At 36.3% G+C, this 20,137-nt stretch overlaps 1 protein-coding gene across 4 annotated transcripts in view; it reads right to left on the reverse strand.

The window, feature by feature from the left end:
* The window catches only part of sfmbt2 (Scm like with four mbt domains 2), a 47,564-nt gene extending 35,445 nt beyond the window's left edge, over window positions 1–12,119 (reverse strand). For 2 of the 4 annotated variants that reach the window (XM_016458495.1, XM_016458492.1), the window contains exons 1-3: window positions 10,427–10,540; window positions 3,173–3,267; window positions 1,497–1,737 (exon numbers count right to left, since the gene is read on the reverse strand). In XM_016458495.1, the coding sequence (XP_016313981.1) occupies window positions 1,497–1,737; window positions 3,173–3,265 (334 nt within the window). In that variant the 5' untranslated portion in view covers window positions 3,266–3,267; window positions 10,427–10,540. Of the gene's footprint in view, window positions 1–1,496; window positions 1,738–3,172; window positions 3,268–8,851; window positions 8,879–10,426; window positions 10,541–12,103 lie in introns of those variants that run through there. The other 2 variants (XM_016458493.1, XM_016458494.1) reach the window with 2 other exon arrangements.
* Window positions 12,120–20,137: the final 8,018 nt, after the last annotated feature.

Here is a 20,137-nt window from a genome sequence, read left to right on the forward strand (position 1 = left end):
GCGATCGACAGCGCAAAGTTGATGTATTTCCTCAGCAACCCGCATGGATCAGCTCCAGGCATGACGAAGCAGATATCGTCCTCTTTTGGAAGGCCAAACAAAGTAGTTTCGCTTTCACAACGAATCACACAGTGCCTTCACGACTACAGCGAGAATAAAAGTTACGCCTTCTTTCTTTGCGTGAACATTTGGGCGGCGTTATGCAAATCTTCCCACATCATGACGTAGGTATGTGGGGGCGTGTTAGAACGTGCCGTTTTAAATAGGCGTGGCTGACTCTTAACTTTTATAAAGAATATCTCTTTGGATTTGAGACTTTAGTCTTTGCAACTTTACAGATCTTCTTTATGCACCAAAAGCTTGTAACACTCCAAAGAGAAAGGAAAAATTGAAATCGCATCATATGACCCCTTTAAAATAACTCTGATTGTATTCATCTGAAAGAAGACAGTCATATACACCAAGGATGGCTTTAGGGTAATTAGTAGTTAATAATAAATCATAAGGTAATTTTCATTTTTGGGTGAACTAGCCCTTTAAAATCACAGAAAATAATTAATTTCTGGCCCAATCGATATTTATTTCAATAAACCCGCACCTGTCCTGTACTTCTAATCTTGATCAAATAAGATTTCTCAATTTCTTTATTACCTCCACAGACGTTCCAAGAATATAATTTCTAATTCTAATTCTGTTTTATTCTACACTAATGAATTTGCTCTTTAGGATAGTGAAACATCTGAAACAAATGTGTAACAACTTAGTGTTCTTAACTAAACTTTCAACTAAACCCTTATTCTTAAGTTTCCATTTCAGCATAATTTTGTTATACCCCTAACCCTACCTAACTTTATTTGGGACTGTCTAAAGCAAACAAACAATTTTACATTGACCAAAATGACTAAAGAAACATCACACCCAGTGGTCAATACACTTCTGAATTACACTAAGAAATTACATACTACATTAAGAACATATTTTACTAACAATAATAGCAAGTGATACAAAAATAGCAAGCGATAACAATATAAACGCACACAAATAGCAAATGCTGGATTATTGTAAAGAATTGTGACTGTTCACCAATGCTGTTTTTGGGCAAACATTGAAAATCCAGGTTAAAGTTCATGAAGAAATGATATGGTGTATTGGATAACACTGATAACCTGCTTCCAATTCCAAATAATCAATCCCACCTTTGGAAGAAAATAATCCACTTAAACTTAAAGCCTGTCCCAGGCTTTCCAGCTGTTATAGACATTACAGTGCTCACTCATTCATTTTGGAGGACAATGTATATATTTCAATACAACTTTGCATTGTTTGTTTGATTAGCATAAGTATTTGAACAAACAAGGTGTGTGTGTGTGTGTGTGTGCTTGGACGTCATTTGTTTAGACAGGAGGGACTGTTTTAACACGAGCCTTATCTGTGTTTGAATAGACATGTGTCTCTGAAGGTGTGTTGGTTTAAGTTTGGGTGCACTTGCGCCTTACCTTCAGGTGGCTGAAGCGTTTTGTTGTTCTGAGCGCACCAGCCGACAGGATGAAGTTCGGCTGTCATGACGTCACACCAGAAGTCAGCCTTGCGGTCGTCGCCATAGCCACAGTAGCGTAACAATAGCAACTGACCACATGTGGTTATAATGGTGGCCACCCAATATGTATCCAAACTGCCCTTATTAGCTACTTCAAGCTTCATTCCAGGCTGAAAACTGCTCTGAAGACTGAGCTCCACCTGTAAGGTTCAGTCAGATGTTAGTATGATGTATTAAGACTTTGCTGTATTCTTCCATGAAACATACATGGGCTTATTGATGGCCTCAAAACACTAATAACCATATAATATATTGCTGATATTACATCCTTGAGTGATCAGTTTTGGCCTAATGTTAAATCGCACACCTCCTATTTGGTCAGTGTGTGTGATTCTCAGGACCTGATTTGACATTAGACATCAAGTAGCAACCCAACACAGTACCAAACCTAACCTGTATTTCATGTTTCCTGGATTGTATTTTTAAACGTGCTCACGATTTTGAAGTGAAACATGTTACACAATGTGCCCATGTTGGAATCAGTCTATTTTTTCTCGTTTTTACAAAGTAACTTTGTGCCAAAACACCATTTACAAAATCAATGACAAAAAAATATATGCATTCAAAAGCATTTGGGGTCTGTAAGATTTTCTGATATTTTTGAAGGAAGTCTCTTATGCTCACCAAGGCTGCATTTATTGAATCCAAAAATACAGTAAAACGGTAATATTGTGAAATATTATTGCAATTACAAATATGACAAATTATTACAATTTAAAATAACTATTTACTGTTTTAATATACTTTAAAATCTAACTTAAAGCTGAATTTTTCACCAGCCATTACTCCAGTCTTCAGTGTCACATGACTGAAAATCAGTCTATTGTGCTAATTTATTATCAATACTAGAAACACTTGTGCTGCTTAATATTTATTTATTTATTTATTTTTAAACCTGTGATACTTTTTTCAGAATTCTTTGAAGAATAAAACGTTAAAAAGAACAGCCTTTATTCAAAGTAGACATAATTTGTAACAATATGAGTCTTTACTTGACATATTGCTGAATAAAACAAAAAAAGAAAGAAAGAAAAAACATACTGACCCCAAACTTTTGAACGCTAGTATATATTATTATGAAATATTTCTGTTTTGAATCAATTAATAAGTGTATGTGGGAAAAAAGTATCACAGGTTCCAAAAAAGTGTAAAAGTAACTAAAAATAAAATAAATACAAAATTAAGCAGAGAAACACTGTTAGTAAATCAGCATATTAGAATGATTTCTGAAGGATCATGTGACACTGAAGACTGGAGTAAAGGCTAATGAAAATTCAACTTTGCTACCACAGGAATAAATTATATTTTAAACTAATATTTAAAGTAGTTATTTTACTATATTACTGTTTTACTGTATTTTTTATTAAATAAATGCAGCCTTGGTAAGCATAAGAGATTTATTAAAAAAATATTAAAAATCTTACTGATCCCAAACTTTTGTATGGGTTGGTAGTGTGTGTGTGTGTGCGTGCGTGCGTGCGTGCGTGCGTGCGTGCGTGCGTGCGTGCGTGTGTGTGTGTAAACACACACACACACACACAGAGAGAGAGAGACATTCTGTCTGTGTGTTCTCACATGTCTGAATGAAGTGTGAGGGGCGGCAGTGGCTCCAGTTTCTTCGAGGTACTCCTCCCAGTTAAAATCCACCTCCTCCTCTACACAATCCATGCCTGGTAGGAAAGAGAAACACTGTAAGAAAGTGTGTATGTCATGATTAGTTTGCTGTTGGCACAGAGGTTATTGTGGTATTTCGTCTGGTTTGTTATTTTTATGGTTACCTATTTGGACGAGCCATATTCTGTTCAATCACATGAATGCAAATGTTTCTAACCAGCTCAATTTCATGCATCATTGTGTTCCAAAATGTGTCCCAATGCAATTCTTAACTCAAGTATGTGTTTTCACTATAGCCACAAGGAGATCTATAATGAGTAATCTGAGAACGGACTTCCTCTGTGGTCAGTTTTCTGTCCTAGTACTCTCACAACCCAATTAATTCCTCATTAAATCTAATTCTGCCCGACATTTTGGTCAATGAATATTTGGTTTTACACAAAAATGAGATGTTAGTCAAAATAATGTGGGTTGTTGTTTGTAATTCTTACCTGCATATTTGCATATAGTTTGTATCTAAAGAAAATGGTCGGCAAACGACTGTTAATAATCTTACAAGACTCTATGATAACCAAATGCAGTGACGCGTTTTGATGAGCAAATGCAAGAAGTATTCATAAACTCACAAATGTGACAAACACCAGCATTCCTATCACTCCCACATCTCTCTCTTTTCTGCTAACTAGACCTAATAACATTATTACATTACTAAATACACCAAAGATTTCTGGTTTTACACTAGGCCATTTATGTCATGAGTCATCAGATGTTTCACTTAGAAAAAAGAAAATGCGTGGGAGAGTCTACACTCTTAAAAATAAAGGTGCTTCACGATGCCATAGAAGAACCTTTTTGTCTAAATGGTTCCATAAAGAACCTTTAACATCTGAAGAACCTTTCTGTTTCACAAAAGGTTCTTTGTGGCGAAAGAAGGTTCTTCAGATTATAAAAAGGTAAGAAAGAGATGGTTCTTTAAAGAGCCTTTGACCGAATGGTTCTTTTTGGAACCAAAAATGGTTCTTCTATGGCATCGCTGTGAAGAACCTTTTGAAGCACCTTTATTTTTAAGAGTGTAATGTTTTCCCAATGCTGAGCACAGCTGAGGACTTGTTCATTTAGAAAGAAATCCTCTATAGATTCAAGATAAAACCCTCATTCATCTAAAACCAAGGACAGAACTTCCATATTTCTATCACTTTTCTAAGCGTTCAACATTTTTTGCGCAATTTCACACATCCATTCATTATATTTGACCAGCTTCCAATGTTAGAGAGCATGTGAAGCGTATCTATCAAGATGATCATATAGAACAGTTACACGTAAATGAATGTGAAGAATTGAACACTAAAACTAAAATAAGGTTGCAATTCTACAACATCTACTCTTGATTTACTGCATAGTGTGAAAAAGATGCGAAATTCTCACAAGCTACACCTTGTTGCTCTCATCTTCAAATCGAAAATGTTGTTCGCTCCATTGTTTATTCACATCAAATCATACAGTAGCTACTCTCACTGTGGTCTATGCTGGATTGTTCACTAGGTTAACAAAGAGAACTTCAAAGAAAAAGGCTGAGTAAACAAATAGACCATTTTACAATCTTGCAGTCATTTCAGAGACGGTAATCTAAGCACTGTTGGTGTAAAGGTCTGTTCTGCTCTCCTATGGGCTGGGATTTGGATCTTCTGCACTGAGGATGTCATTACAGTCTCCAGTATGTGAAAAGCTGATGATTGCACTGATGATAATAACTGATCAAACACTGATGTCTTCAACAATAGCATGTTTTGGTTACATCTACTTCTTGTAATCATGTAATGTCATGTAATGCTTTAACACTTTTAACGTGCTATTATTTCTTTGAATTCAGAAGAAAATTAAGACTAAACATGCCTTGTTTGCTCATTTTTCGTTTGCTTATAACTAGTGAATCACATAGGTTCCTAATTAATTCAAAACCCAATACACCATTCTTTAAAATAAAGCTTCCATTTGGAACTAATAAACATTTTTTTTTTTATTCTCTAGTTCTTCAAAAACCATTTACACTCTTAAAATAAAAGGTGCTTCAAAAGGTTCTTCAAGCGATGCCATGGCATAGAAGAACCATTTTTGGTTCCACAAAGAACTATTCAGTCAAAGGTTCTTTAAAGAACCATCTCTTTCTTACCTTTTTATAATCTGAAGAACCTTCTTTCGCCAGAAAGAACCTTTTGTGAAACAGAAAGGTTCTTCAGATGTTAAAGGTTCTTTATGGAACCATTTAGACAAAAAGGTTCTTCTATGGCATCGTGAAGCACCTTTATTTTTAAGAGTGTATAGTGGTGTTTTAAAGAAGCCAGAAACCAATATGCTGGTCTGAAGAACATTTTCCAGTCCTTCATTTCCATTCATTTTCACAGAAGCAAACTGATTCTTCATAAGAAAGAAACATACTCTTTAAAGTTACTCTTTTTGGAGTGAAGAGCAATAAATAATGCATACATTGTGACACTAAAGTATTTTTCTTCTGGTTTCAGATGGAACTAAGAATGAGAAGTGCACGTTAACACCAAAACCACTTCCTTGCAAATGACTCACTCAATATTTGCCATGATGGCAGTGTGTGTGTGTATGTGCATTTGTTGTGTGTTATAAACACAGCAGACCAATTCCACAGAAAAAAAATATTATGGTTCTGTCACTCATTTGGCAGATATTTCTGGCGTGTTCCGCACTAACCCGGTCGAAAAAAGACGAGAATCAAAGCGGAAATTGACGCCACAAGGATTCACTGTGACTTACAGTATGTGGGTTTTAAATGTGGAAAAGGTGTTCTGTCCCCAGTTCATGGGAATTTGCATCCAAATTGCTGTCAGACAGGCAATATTTGTTAATATCAAATGGGTAATGTTTGAATGATATCTCATAGTCATTGCTGCTGTCATTTGGGATGTCTTGATTGTGGGTTCGTTGTGGTTCAGCCAACGCAGTTGGGCCTGTGGGTGGAAAGACACCTCCAGATTGAAGATGTGGGATTAAAGTGAATTATCAAGCCTAATCTATGATGTGGGCTGTTTCAGAATAAATCCAGATTTTAGAAAGGCCGTAATATCGATTAGCTCATATTGAGCCAGATGCCCTCTCTCGCTCTAATCCAGGACTTGTTAAACTGTGGAAGGGGAATTAAAGGATTATCGGAGAACAATGTAGCATTGCCTTTCTTATTAAAATAAATGGCTCTGGCCTTTTTCAATCTGACACACTTTTAATAATCCATTTTAATCACCCAACTTGGAGAGAGGAATTGTTAAGGCTAGCTGCGTGTTCATCTGTCTGATGTTTAGTTTAGGAGGTTGCAATACATTTATTTGGTCAATGACATTACAATGTAAATAATAATAAATAAATAATATTAAAAATTCAGCCCACTTCAACTTGAAAACTTGAGTTTAATTATTTCCTACAGAACACGGTTTTTTTTTTTTAATGGTTTGACTATTTGCCTTATTTGCTTAATGTTTTCCGGGAAACTCTATATATCAGGAATATAGGAAAATGCTTATGGCAAGAGCCCTGAAATAGCTCCATTAAAAATTATTTGAGTATTCAATTATACATGCACATCAGAACTTAGCACACAAACCTCAATAATGGTAATGAGTAAAAAAAAATCACCACATAACTGACAGTGACAACAACAACAGCACAAGTAAAAGTAGCAAACAATAAAACAACTCCATATAATTCATTACTACTAGAAGAAGTACTGGATTGCAAAACCATGGGGCGTCACTAGAAGCTGAAATCAATATGAAAATACTTTCTTTGGCCATGTTATGCTTGCAGACTTGCTAGAGAAGTCAGTAATGAATGGTCAGTGGAATTAGAAGAAGGGGGTGACAAAGAACTTGCTAGCTTGACACCATCGAAACAGATACTAATATGAACAAAGAAGCAGTGCTTGAGGGGATAGGATGGAGAATGTTTCTCCATAAGGTCACCGAGAGTCGGATACGACTGAATGGATAGTTTATCATAATTAATTAATGCTGCAATGCATGTTGTGAACTCAAGCAGGCCTACAGCATCTTTTACAACTGTGTGGTCAATCTTCTATTGGTGTCTTATATACGTATATTAAATACAAGTCTTCAAGCGTTCTCATGTTTAACGTGTGAAAATAAGTGTAAAATCGCCAGTTCTGTTTCTCACAACAGTTTCCCTTTTACACATGCCAAAGTAGCTACCAATTTACAGTGTTAGCTTTATTACATTTAATCCAACCACTCTGAATTTACTTCAGTCAAGTTAGAAAAAAAAAATAAAGCTGAAAGTCAAATGGACAGAAACAAACATGGTATACCAACAGGTATACCACACCATCTTTTTTTCTGCCACTTATACCTGATGTTTTTCTATAAAGTATTATATATTAAAGCAGTCACAGTTTATTTTAAGGTCCAATTTTCACTAACAAACCATTCATGGCTTCTGCCTCAATAAACTACTAATTGGCTGCTTATTAACAGTTAGTACGGTAGTTGTAAAGTTTAGGTATTGGGTAGGATTATATGGTCATGCAGAATATGTGCTTTACTAATAACACAGCCAATATGTTAATAATGGGCATCTAATAAGCAACTAGTTAATATTAAGGATTGTTCATTATAAAAGTGTTACCATTAAAGCATTAGTCTTGAACTGAAATAGGATGACATCACTTCTCAAAAACACAACATGATGGCACCACCAAGGTACAGTATTCAGTTCCTTGCTATTTTCTCTTTACCAGACAAAGAAAAATACCCATGGCATCATTCGCTATAAAAACAACTTTGTGACCTTATAAAGGGAAATTCATGCTGTTATGCTAAGTGAGCTGATAATGCTAGATAATATGTGTAGGATGTAGGATAGTAGCTATGCATAAGCCTATATGCCAAAAAAGAATAAACACTGCCCATGCATTCCTGCACTGCAAGATGCTTATGGCGCAACATGAAGTTCCCTTTTAAATGAATCATTATAAATGTGAAAGTCTGTCTAATTGGAGGCCGCCTACATTTGCTTTCACTCTCACGTTGTGACGTCCTCGACATTACATCACAATGGGCTGAATGTAAATGGCATTATTCAATCCACAACAGAAGAACAGCAGTCACTCGATCTGCGCGACCCGAGGGTAAACTATCTGATTACCCTATGACGTATCGCATATCTCTCACTCACAATGCACATCTGACAGTGTTTGTGTGTCTTAAATATTGCTTACCAGTAGCCTACTTTACATATCACGTAACGTTAATCAACGTGTGCGAATACGACTTTTTTTTAGGTATTACTTAAGTCACAAAACGTTAGTGAATCTCGCGCATCCCCAAATGCAGTTTGTCTCCACTGCTACAGTACTTTTGAACGTTTCTGTGATATATCACACATTTTGTAATAAGTAAAACGTATTTACGTTTTGTTTATGTACTGTACGTGCTCAAGCTGCGTGCTGTTGCTATGGTTACCTCAGACGAAAGCAACTTTGCTAGCGTCTATTTGGCTGCTAGTGATACACTCGATAACTCGTAAACTTTTGTGGCTCCTGGAACGTTGTATATAAGGCTGAATGTAAAATATAATGCGTAGACCACTTTTAAGACCTCCAACCTTTTGTTTTGACTTAGTTTTGAGGGTTCAGGCTTTAATTAGCGGGTCAACCTCTTCTCCCTCATAGCGCCGGACAGGTGTCGTATCTGCTTTCGTCTTGTTCTTCTGCACTTAGATTTTTACCTTAATGAAAAAAAAATGTTTTCTGGCTCAACTGTGAAGGCACAATCGATTCAAATGTAAAGCTTTATCGAAGCTTACACGCAGTCAGGCTGATTCAGCGTATTTCAACACATGCCATGAATTCCATAACCGTATCGTTGAAGTGTTGTAGCTTTTTATTTCTTATGGCAGAACGGTTTAATTAGGCTTAACACGTGCTTCTTAATAAATGGGCCTGCTATATACGATAGTCTAAAAAGGCTACCAGCGTAGACGTGAAGAGACTCGTGTTCATCTCTTTCAGGTCAGGCAGAGAATTAAAAATAATAATTTCATCTCAGTTCATCTCATCTCCAAACGCGTGACTCCATTTCCTCTTCAATACTGCCATCAGTTTAATCCGCCCTTATGAATAAAACCCCATGATTTTACAGCGACATCCACCAATATAAAGGTTAATCAGATAAATAGCTACTCGCATTTTGCGGAAAATTAATCACTTTTAATTCAAAATCATCATAATTGATTTGAGAAGAGTACGATGGTTCGTTCATTCGTAAAATCGTGTAACGTCTTCATAAATAGCTTTTTGAAACTGGGGAACCGTTTGATCAATAGGAATAATATGCGAATAAAATGATGGTTCTCTGTCAGCCCGCACAGCGAAGAGTAGCCTACACAAAGCGAAACAGGAAATATTGTATGAGCATGTGTGATACTGTACTTTACACACTCTAAAAGTATTGCAGCGGAAAAAAACTCCACCGACGTCGCCAAACGACAACTTTAAATTTAATTCATTAAAGCACGTCCAGGTGCAGCGAAAGAAACGAAAACTGGATGCGTAACCAGTGCGGTTTTATTTTTTCCTTCTTCAAAGATTTTGCATGGCAGTTTTAACACACCTTAACCCGCCATGTTGAAAGTGGATTTGACACATGAGGAACGAGGATTTCGGCTCATATTCTGCGCACCTGAATCACGTACACCGGCCGGTTCGTGACGTTCAAAAACCTTTATATAAACACCGACCGAATATGTAAACTTAAGTGTTGATATTTACGCCTGAACGTTGTGTCCTTTGAAATCGAAAGGAGGTCAAATGGCAGTTTGAAAGTAAAGTCAATAACAGGGCGAGAGTCGCTTCGAGGAAGAACACGACACGAACATATCGCTTGTTACATAAACGTTATTTTCCACGACATTCCCAGCGCGCGTATCTTCGGATCGTAAATATATTTATCGGCAGAATCGAAAGTGCGGTCGCTCGACATTCGTGTTACGTATAAATAAGGTTACTTTAATTTTCGGACCGTTTTGTCAACTCTTCACGCAGGCGCTTCTGTATCTTTCCAAATGTTTTTAACGAGGAAAAAGCGTCTGGACGCGGACATTCGCGCAAAGAAGCGCTAGTCCGTGTCTGTCACGATCACTATTACAGAATGAAGTTCATGCTGATAATGTTGCTTTTACCTTAAGCGAGTTTTTTCCGTCTATCTGAATTGAGTGATCCGGTGTTCTGGTTGAAGCAGGAGCGGTGTGTGTATGTGTGTGTCCAATATGGCATCATCCCGCATCTGCGCATGTCTCAACATCTACAGATTATTTTCAAGCCGACTCCTTCATTGACCTTTACAGTTGCAAAATTTGTTCAGCCCATTATAAATAGAAATGGGCCCGAGCCTCCGCCTCCCTCGTGTGGGGAAACTCATGGCTGTGTCTTAAAACCTTGCGAGCCGCCTGCATGGACAGTATTGGGCATTCATAGCACTTTTGGGCATCATTGACGCATGCATCGTTTTTGGACGCTTTAGACATTTCGATGGCCAAAAATGCTGTATAAGAGAACGTGGTAGAAATGCTAGTGAAATGCTCTCTATGTAGGTAACTCAATATGTTTTGATACACAAGACAGTGTAAACAAGAGGGGGCTGCTGTTGCAACCTCATTTGTTTTTCATCTTGATTATCTATTTGATTATTTCTTCACACTTACGCAAAAACCACTGACCACTTTACATGTGGAGTGTATTTTTACTTCCATGTCTGTAAGTATAATTTAAAGTGATTTTATATATATATATATATATATATATAAAATTGTGTAATTTATTTATAAACTTATTTAATAAACTTACTGAAGTTTATTATTAACAAACTGTGTAATATTATAATTTAAAAATATACAGATAATATAATATTAATGAAAATATACAGTTTCATAACTGTTTCTTAACACTTATGCACACTTTGTAATAATGTCAAATTAAAAGTTTCACTTAAAAAGCCTTTTGTTGTGCTTTAAAGCAGCACACTTATTTTGACTTGTGTTGAGTTAATAGTAATCTTAATGGTCTATTTCTACCTCATCTTAAAACTTCAAATAATTTTTCACTTTACTTAATTTAGAAGCCATATTTTACCTAACAAATATATTTTACAGTGTACATATTCATCACAACTTTATGTAATGAATGTTACAGTATATCTAATTGCAAATTAATGTAAAAACAATATATTGTTTTTTATTAATAAAGCATATTTTTCATATTTTTATAATGCAGAAATTCATTTCAGACATACAAATTCAGTGCTGATCTTGTCCTCCATTGCCATCATTGCCATCCCGTATTTATTTCTGTGCTGAATATAAATAATCACGTACACCGGCCGGTTCGTGACGTTCAAAAACCTTTATATAAACACCGACCGAATATGTAAACTTAAGTGTTGATATTTACGCCTGAACGTTGTGTCCTTTGAAATCGAAAGGAGGTCAAATGGCAGTTTGAAAGTAAAGTCAATAACAGGGCGAGAGTCGCTTCGAGGAAGAACACGACACGAACATATCGCTTGTTACATAAACGTTATTTTCCACGACATTCCCAGCGCGCGTATCTTCGGATCGTAAATATATTTATCGGCAGAATCGAAAGTGCGGTCGCTCGACATTCGTGTTACGTATAAATAAGGTTACTTTAATTTTCGGACCGTTTTGTCAACTCTTCACGCAGGCGCTTCTGTATCTTTCCAAATGTTTTTAACGAGGAAAAAGCGTCTGGACGCGGACATTCGCGCAAAGAAGCGCTAGTCCGTGTCTGTCACGATCACTATTACAGAATGAAGTTCATGCTGATAATGTTGCTTTTACCTTAAGCGAGTTTTTTCCGTCTATCTGAATTGAGTGATCCGGTGTTCTGGTTGAAGCAGGAACGGTGTGTGTATGTGTGTGTCCAATATGGCATCATCCTGCATCTGCGCATGTCTCAACATCTACAGATTATTTTCAAGCCGACTCCTTCATTGACCTTTACAGTTGCAAAATTTGTTCAGCCCATTATAAATAGAAATGGGCCCGAGCCTCCGCCTCCCTCGTGTGGAGAAACTCATGGCTGTGTCTTAAAACCTTGCGAGCCGCCTGCATGGACAGTATTGGGCATTCATAGCACTTTTGGGCATCATTGACGCATGCATCGTTTTTGGACGCTTTAGACATTTCGATGGCCAAAAATGCTGTATAAGAGAACGTGGTAGAAATGCTAGTGAAATGCTCTCTATGTAGGTAACTCAATATGTTTTGATACACAAGACAGTGTAAACAAGAGGGGGCTGCTGTTGCAACCTCATTTGTTTTTCATCTTGTTTATCTATTTGATTATTTCTTCACACTTACGCAAAAGCCATTGACCACTTTACATGTGGAGTGTATTTTTACTTCCATGTCTGTAAGTATAATTTAAAGTGATTTTATATATATATATATATATATATACACACACACACACACATACTCAAAAAGAAAGAAAGAAACATTTGAATAGTGTTTCTATAATTTCATGTGTCGTTTTTTCCTTTTCAATTCAGCTATATCTTTTCCACAACTGTCATATTTTGGTGACATTATGTAGCTTAAATAAGGACAAGATCTAAAATACAGAATATTTCACAAATAAAAGTTCAGAAATAAAGAGATTATTAAATTAAAGTCATGATTTCAGTTTAAAGTCATTAAAGTTCATGAGAGTCATTATAGTATTCATCAAAACAAAATAGCTAAAGTAAATATAACTTTCATTTACAAAAATATGACTAGCTATTATATGAATATGACCATGTAGGATACATTGTACAAAGTTATAACAAGTTAATAGTAATCTTAATGGTCTATTTCTACCTCATCTTAAAACTTCAAATAATTTTTCACTTTACTTAATTTAGAAGCCATATTTTACCTAACAAATATATTTTACAGTGTACATATTCATCACAACTTTATGTAATGAATGTTACAGTATATCTAATTGCAAATTAATGTAAAAACAATATATTGTTTTTTATTAATAAAGCATATTTTTATTTAAAAATTAATGCAGAAATTCATTTCAGACATACAAATTCAGTGCTGATCTTGTCCTCCATTGCCATCCTGTGGTAACCGTATTTATTTCTGTGCTGAATTTAAATTGACATCAATATGATACTTTACAGTTTACAGCTCACTGTAAAGTACTACTCCTCTAGAGCAAAAAAATAATAATAATACAAATAAAATAAAAACAAGTGTTCTCAATAGCATTGGTACAGAAATAGGGGTTAGTTTATCAGGCAACACCATCAACACCCTAAACTACTCACACATTCATGTAGGACACTATGTACACAAACAAGGTGAAATTCATTGAAAAAAAAAACTGCTCTCATCTAATAAGCACAGGCTTCCACTTAGTGATGTTACAGTAACAGATGGTTCATGCCTTGAGCTTAATCTACAAGAGGAGACTGTGACAAGCATGTCCAGGGACAGATTACCACTGCTGGAGCAGCGACCTTGTGAGAGGAGATAAACAATGTGGGTCAATACTTTATCCTCTCCATGCTCTGGGATAGTACTGAAAGTTTTGCCTGAGGAAATTAGCTCTGAACATTATCTGGTAGCCGATACTTTGGTATAAAGGCCTTCAGAAAAGTATGCGAATGAAAATATCCATAGCACATTACAGACCTGTTTTATAATGATTTTCAAAATATCAGTTTCAAGATTTATAACTACACTGTAAAAACGTGCAGTTCTTACCTGACAAGACCCTTCAATTACCTTTATCTGTGTAACCTAATCATTTTGATTACAATTTAATTAACAGTCAATTTAGATGTTAACATGAAACACATTTACAGGTTACCGAAACCACCAAATAACCATTTAGATTCTTGAAGGATCAGGTGATACTGAAGACTGTAGTAGTGGCTGGTGAAAATTCAGCTTTGCATCACATGAATAAATGACAATTTAAAAAAATATATTAAAATAGAAAACACTTAAAAATATAATTATAGTTATGTGTGTGTTTGTTCTGTTGACTTTTAGTTTGTAATCTTGTGCCTTCAGTTCCTGTTTCCCTCTTATTCGTTCCTTGTCTTTGTCACCCCTGTGTTTATAAGCTTGAGTGTTTCCTGTGGTTATGTTCATGTCATTTCCATTTAAGTATGATAAGTTGGCTTGCTCAGATTTGTTCTTTGTTCCTTTTCTTCTGTTTCTTGTATTTTGTTATTTTCTTTAATAAATCGTAATTCCTTGTTCCTGAGTTACCAAACATTACAGAAGACCTGACTACTACCCATGGATCCAGCAGATTAGTTTGTGTGCCTTTGGCGGGGAGAGACACCACTGAGGACTATGCAGAGTGCTTTTGTGCTCCTGCCAGCTTTGTGGACTGGGAGGAGAAAGCTTTTAAGGACTTATATCACTTTGGGCTCAATGAGCCTCTTAAGCCTTTTCTGCCAGGAGGCAGATGTGACTTCAAATTGGATCAGTTCATTAATTACGCTATAAGAACCTGCCTGTCCCCCTACACTGTGGGATACATCTATGCTCCCCAATGAGCCCCAGCATTTCCCAGCCAGTGGTGGCACCCTGTCCACCCTCATTCTTGTTCCTCACTACAAAATCTAGCCCAGTGGTCCTACCACAGCGTTCCCTAGCCTAGTGGTCCCAAGTCTGGTGTTCCCAATGCTCCCATGTCCATTGGTCCCAGTGCCCAGTAGTTCGGTGGTCCCAGTACAGCAACCTTTAGAATTGTGGTCTCAGTGCTCCCAAGTCTGGTTGTCCCAGGGCTCTCTAGCCTGGTGGTCATAAGTCCGGTGGTGCCAGTGCTCCTTAACTTTTTGGTTCTGTCTTCCTAATCTGGTGGTCCCAAGTCCAGTTGTCCCAACTTTCCTGAGCCTGATGGTACCAGCGCTCCCTAGACCAGTGATCCTAATTCTGGTGATCTCAGCACCAGGGACCAGTGGTCCTGAAGGTCCCAAACCCGGTGGTCTCTACTTCAGTGGTCTTGAAGTTTCCAAGCCTGGTAGTCCATGCTCCGGTGGTCCCAGAGGTGCTACCTTTGTCATCAGTGCTTCCTGTGATGACTACTGCCATCTTGCTATACACACTTCCTCATTTGAGGTGGCATCGTCCACTGCAACTCTGTTCTGCCACTGCCCTGCCTGTTCTGACATGCCATGAAGGCTGTCCTTCTCTGCTCTGTCACGGCCACAGAGGCCGTTCCAGAGTTCCCAGTGTTCCTTGCCAGTACAGTCACAGCCAGTAGTGGCGTCACTTGAGGCTGATGATACATGGGGCAACTTTTTGAGCAATTTTGCCAGGCACATTTTTTTGAGCAGTGTTGCTTGGGCACTTTCCCGCTGAAAATGGGTAACAAATTTCTATCAGGATACTTTAAATCGGTCGTGGGCCCTGTGTCTCACCTGGTTGCCCATTGACAGCAATATTAGCTAAAGTTGCCCGGCAAAATTGCTAAAAAAGTTGCCCTGTGTATCATCAGCCTCATGAGTTTCAAAAGTTCTTCTTAATGGAACCCTTGAGTTGTCTTCTGCAACTTTATGAGCAATGTTGCTGGGCAACTTTGGGCAATGTTGCCGTCAACGGCCAACCAGGTGAGACACAGGGCCCATGACTGATTTAAAGTATTCCGATAGAAATTTGTTACTCATTTTCAATGGAAATGTGCCCAAGCAACATTGCTCAAAAAAAGTTGCCTGTCAAAATTGCTAAAAAAATTGCCCCGTGTATCATCAGCCTGAGGGATTGTGCTCGCTGTGTGAACATGATGCATAGTTCTAGAATAATATGAGCATGTATTTCCTCATCTCACCTGCACAAAAACAGATTCAGTATTCCTCAAAATGAATAAAAACAATCAAATGCAAACTCAGAATATTATACAAACCTGCAATAATTAAATGTTAAATAAGACAAATATAATTTATGTATTTAATCCCATTTTATTAACCAATCTCTTTGCTATTGACTTTCGATGATCCAATTCAATCATACTAAGCAAAAATGACACGTGCATTTCATTTTTGTTTTTGATGAATAGTGTTGAACTTTCTTCTCCTGCGTCATATTCTTCATGCAGTTTGTTTGAGCTGCGCCCTCTACTGTACAGACGTGAATTTACATTTCCTTCAGCCTGAGGCGTATTCATTTCACTTTTGTTGTGAAAGGGCTTTTACATTTGTAAAATAACTTTTTTGTATTAAGGACAAACAATCAAGTCTTGTCCAGATTTAAAAAGCAACTCAAAAGTAATGTAATGCATTACTTTCCATAAAAAGTAACTAAGTAACATAATTACTTTTTTAAGGAGTAACACAATATTGTAATGCATTACTTTCCATAAAAAGTAACTAAGTAACATCATTACTTTTTTAAGGAGTAACACAATATTATAATGCATTACTTTTAAAAGTAATTTTCCCCAACACTGATGAATACAAAATAAACAGACACACCAACTGCGGGTTTCACTGAACAAAGCTTGACAAGAGTGACAAGAATGTCATTCAAAATAGAAGACATGACTTAAAACATAAAACAAACAAAATCTGCTGTACACAGCTGTGATAACAGCTCCTAAATATAGTAAATAAAGTTAGTGAAAAAAATGCCGCACAATATCTGTTGAACAAAATGGTTTGCATAGTCAAAGTTATTGATAGTAAACTTGAGTGATTTCCTACTGATTTACTATGGGATCATTTTTATAAGCAATAAACCAAATACAGTTGTAGTTGCTGATTAATGCACCTCATTGTCCTAATACTGCTTGTATGTCTTATAAAACTGTTTTATTTCTTTGAAGTCAAATCTATTAATCTGATGTTGTACCATATGTAATTTCTTCTGTTGGACACGCTTCAGTTCTGGCTCATTGTTGCATTGCATAAATTAATGTCTTTAGAGTTATGGATCATTGAAGCTGAAAAAACCAAGCAGTCCCACCCCATTACACTCCTTTTACTGTCTGTCACGGCTGAAAAGTGGCTTAAAAAAAGGCTGAGGAACATTGACTTAGTGCTTATAAACCTGAGATGCGACAATGTTTTTATGAGAGGTTGGTTGCTGTGGTAACTTCTGAAAAACAACTGTATTTTTCAGTGTTTTGTGAATGGTTTACTCATAAAGATAGATTTTATAAGGGCCAAGAGATCAGCAGATGCATCACGCAAGTACACTAACATACCCTGGAATTGCTTAGAACAACTGACTGCCCCATTCCAAGAGGTCCATCAATAACTTCTATTTTTTAACTTTGGTTTTTAAATACATAGGCCCTTTGTAGTGATTTTTTAAAATCACAATAGACAAAATTCAAGAAACGACTAAAAACACATCTGTTCCACCTTTATTTGACCCTCTAAGTCTAGCGCTTTCTGTTCTATTTTAATTCTACACTCTAAAAAATGCTGGGTTAAATACAACCCAGTGCTGGGTAAAATAGGGACAAACCCAGCAATTGGGCTGTTTTGACCCAGCGGTTGGGTTACTACCCAGAAGGTTGGGTTAAACATTTAACCCAACCGCTGGGTCAAAACAGCCCAATTGCTGGGTTTGTCCCTATTTTACCCAGCACTGGGTTGTATTTAACCCAACACCTCGCTTTTTCAGACCGATGAGTTTTGTAAAAATCGACAAAAAGTCGTTTAAAAAAGACGGGGCATAGAGGAGAAACAATAATGTACAGTATGTGGAAAATAATGTGTTTTTTTAACTTTAAACCGCATAAACACATTTCATTACACCAAATACACAAAATAATGTTCTTTTTAGCAGCATCATATGACCCCTTTAAAATGACAAATTAGAACATTTAAATGACATTTGTTGATGTACTTAGGTTTAATCTGTCTTAATATTTAAACAAAAAACTGACACATATTTAGGCTAAGCAAAATATGTACAAAAAAACACACTGAAATAATATTTACAGAACAGAGACAATGTGATGGTTTTAAATATTCTGATTCCGCCTTAGTTAATATGTCTTGTAATATGTTTTTCCCCCCTTCTTCCTGGTGCTTTTAATGCATTCACTCTTCTCATTGTGTGCTAATTCAAGATCTGAAGTGTGTAACCTTCAAGCAATAAGGAAACTTAATGGCTTTTAATCAATAGCGCTGCATATTATAATATCATTCAGTGACCTAAATAAACAAAACAGCATACACACCTATCCACACATAAACTTGGGCCCTATGAAATGTTTTTCTTTCACTCAATTTTTATACCACATTTCCGTCTCCATCTCATACATCTTTTTTTTTTTTTTAAATGAGGAACAAGACATTTAGACTCTGTGGTGTTAGGATGATGGTGACCTGCATCTAATATTACAGTCATCTGGTAACAAATCGTATGTGCAGTTCAAATGGTGTTGGAAAACATTGAAATATTAGGGTATTTTAAAATAGTGACTTTTAAAAAATTAAAAAAAAAATTTCTACAGCTGAAAAAGTCATGGAGATAAAAAAAGAAATAAAAACAAATCATTAATTCGTTAAAACTAAAAAAATATTAATTAATCACAAACTACTGGAAAAGTCATAGAAATTGGCAAAAAGGTGAGGAAATGCAGTATTTGATGAACATTTGTTAATTTCATGATTGTGGACTCTAGACTTTGTCACTTGAAGTAAACATGAATTACACTTCGTTTTGTTTCCTTAATGTGATGTATTTCTGAGTGCAACTGCAACAGGATATTCAGTGAGGAAAATATGTAGGCTGATTTTATCAACTGGGAATTGATTGGATCATGAACAAAGCAGAGTTTGCAGAAACAATGCCTAAAGATCTATTTGTTTCTTGATTGACATTATCGAGTATAGCGAAGAGAGGTCAGCAGAAAATGAAAAAGATTAGTAAGTTAGTAAATTAGTAAAACTCATGGAGATATAAAAACAAATCATTAATTCGTTAAAACTAAAAAAATATTAATTAATCACAAACTACTGGAAAAGTAATAGAAATTGGCAAAAAGGTGAGGAAATGCAGTATTTGATGAACATTTGTTAATTTCATGATTGTGGACTCTAGACTTTGTCACTTGAAGTAAACATGAATTACACTTCGTTTTGTTTCCTTAATGTGATGTATTTCTGAGTGCAACTGCAACAGGATATTCAGTGAGGAAAATATGTAGGCTGATTTTATCAACTGGGAATTGATTGGATCATGAACAAAGCAGAGTTTGCAGAAACAATGCCTAAAGATCTATTTGTTTCTTGATTGACATTATCGAGTATAGCGAAGAGAGGTCAGCAGAAAATGAAAAAGATTAGTAAGTTAGTAAATTAGTAAAACTGACTGCATTTCACTTTCCAACAAAAAAACTCTTCTCCTATGAGGTACGAGTGTTACTCAAAGATAAGATTGTTTAGCTGTGTGATAACACATGATAACAGCATCGACTCCTGTAGCTCATGTGATGCTCAGATCCCAAACTCAAGCTTCTGTTTCCAGCTGGAGGGTTCGAGTCATGTGACCTTCCTTTCAAGTTTCAACCCTAAGGTCCAGAGTTGTTTCTTTCCCAATATCTAACCATGTCATGTGATCATTCAGTTCAAAGATACACTATAGTGTTTGCTCGGTTGATATTTGGTCATTCTGACCTAATATTCATTCAAACTGCTACTGATCATTTTATAAAGTGAATGTGGAGGTGTTAGAATGTTATTTACTTAGGTGTTAGATTAAAACTTTGAGTAACTTGTCCCACATTTGGGGTACGGATAGGAATGAGAACTCAAAACATGCAGCTTGTTGAAGTTCTCAGCAATCGGAATTTAGATTTTTACCTGTTGGATGATAAAATAGGTGAAAAAAAAGGCCAATTTAGCA

Source organism: Sinocyclocheilus anshuiensis, unplaced genomic scaffold, assembly GCF_001515605.1.
Source record: "Sinocyclocheilus anshuiensis isolate Anshui unplaced genomic scaffold, SAMN03320099.WGS_v1.1 scaffold719, whole genome shotgun sequence".
NCBI lineage: Eukaryota > Metazoa > Chordata > Actinopteri > Cypriniformes > Cyprinidae > Sinocyclocheilus > Sinocyclocheilus anshuiensis.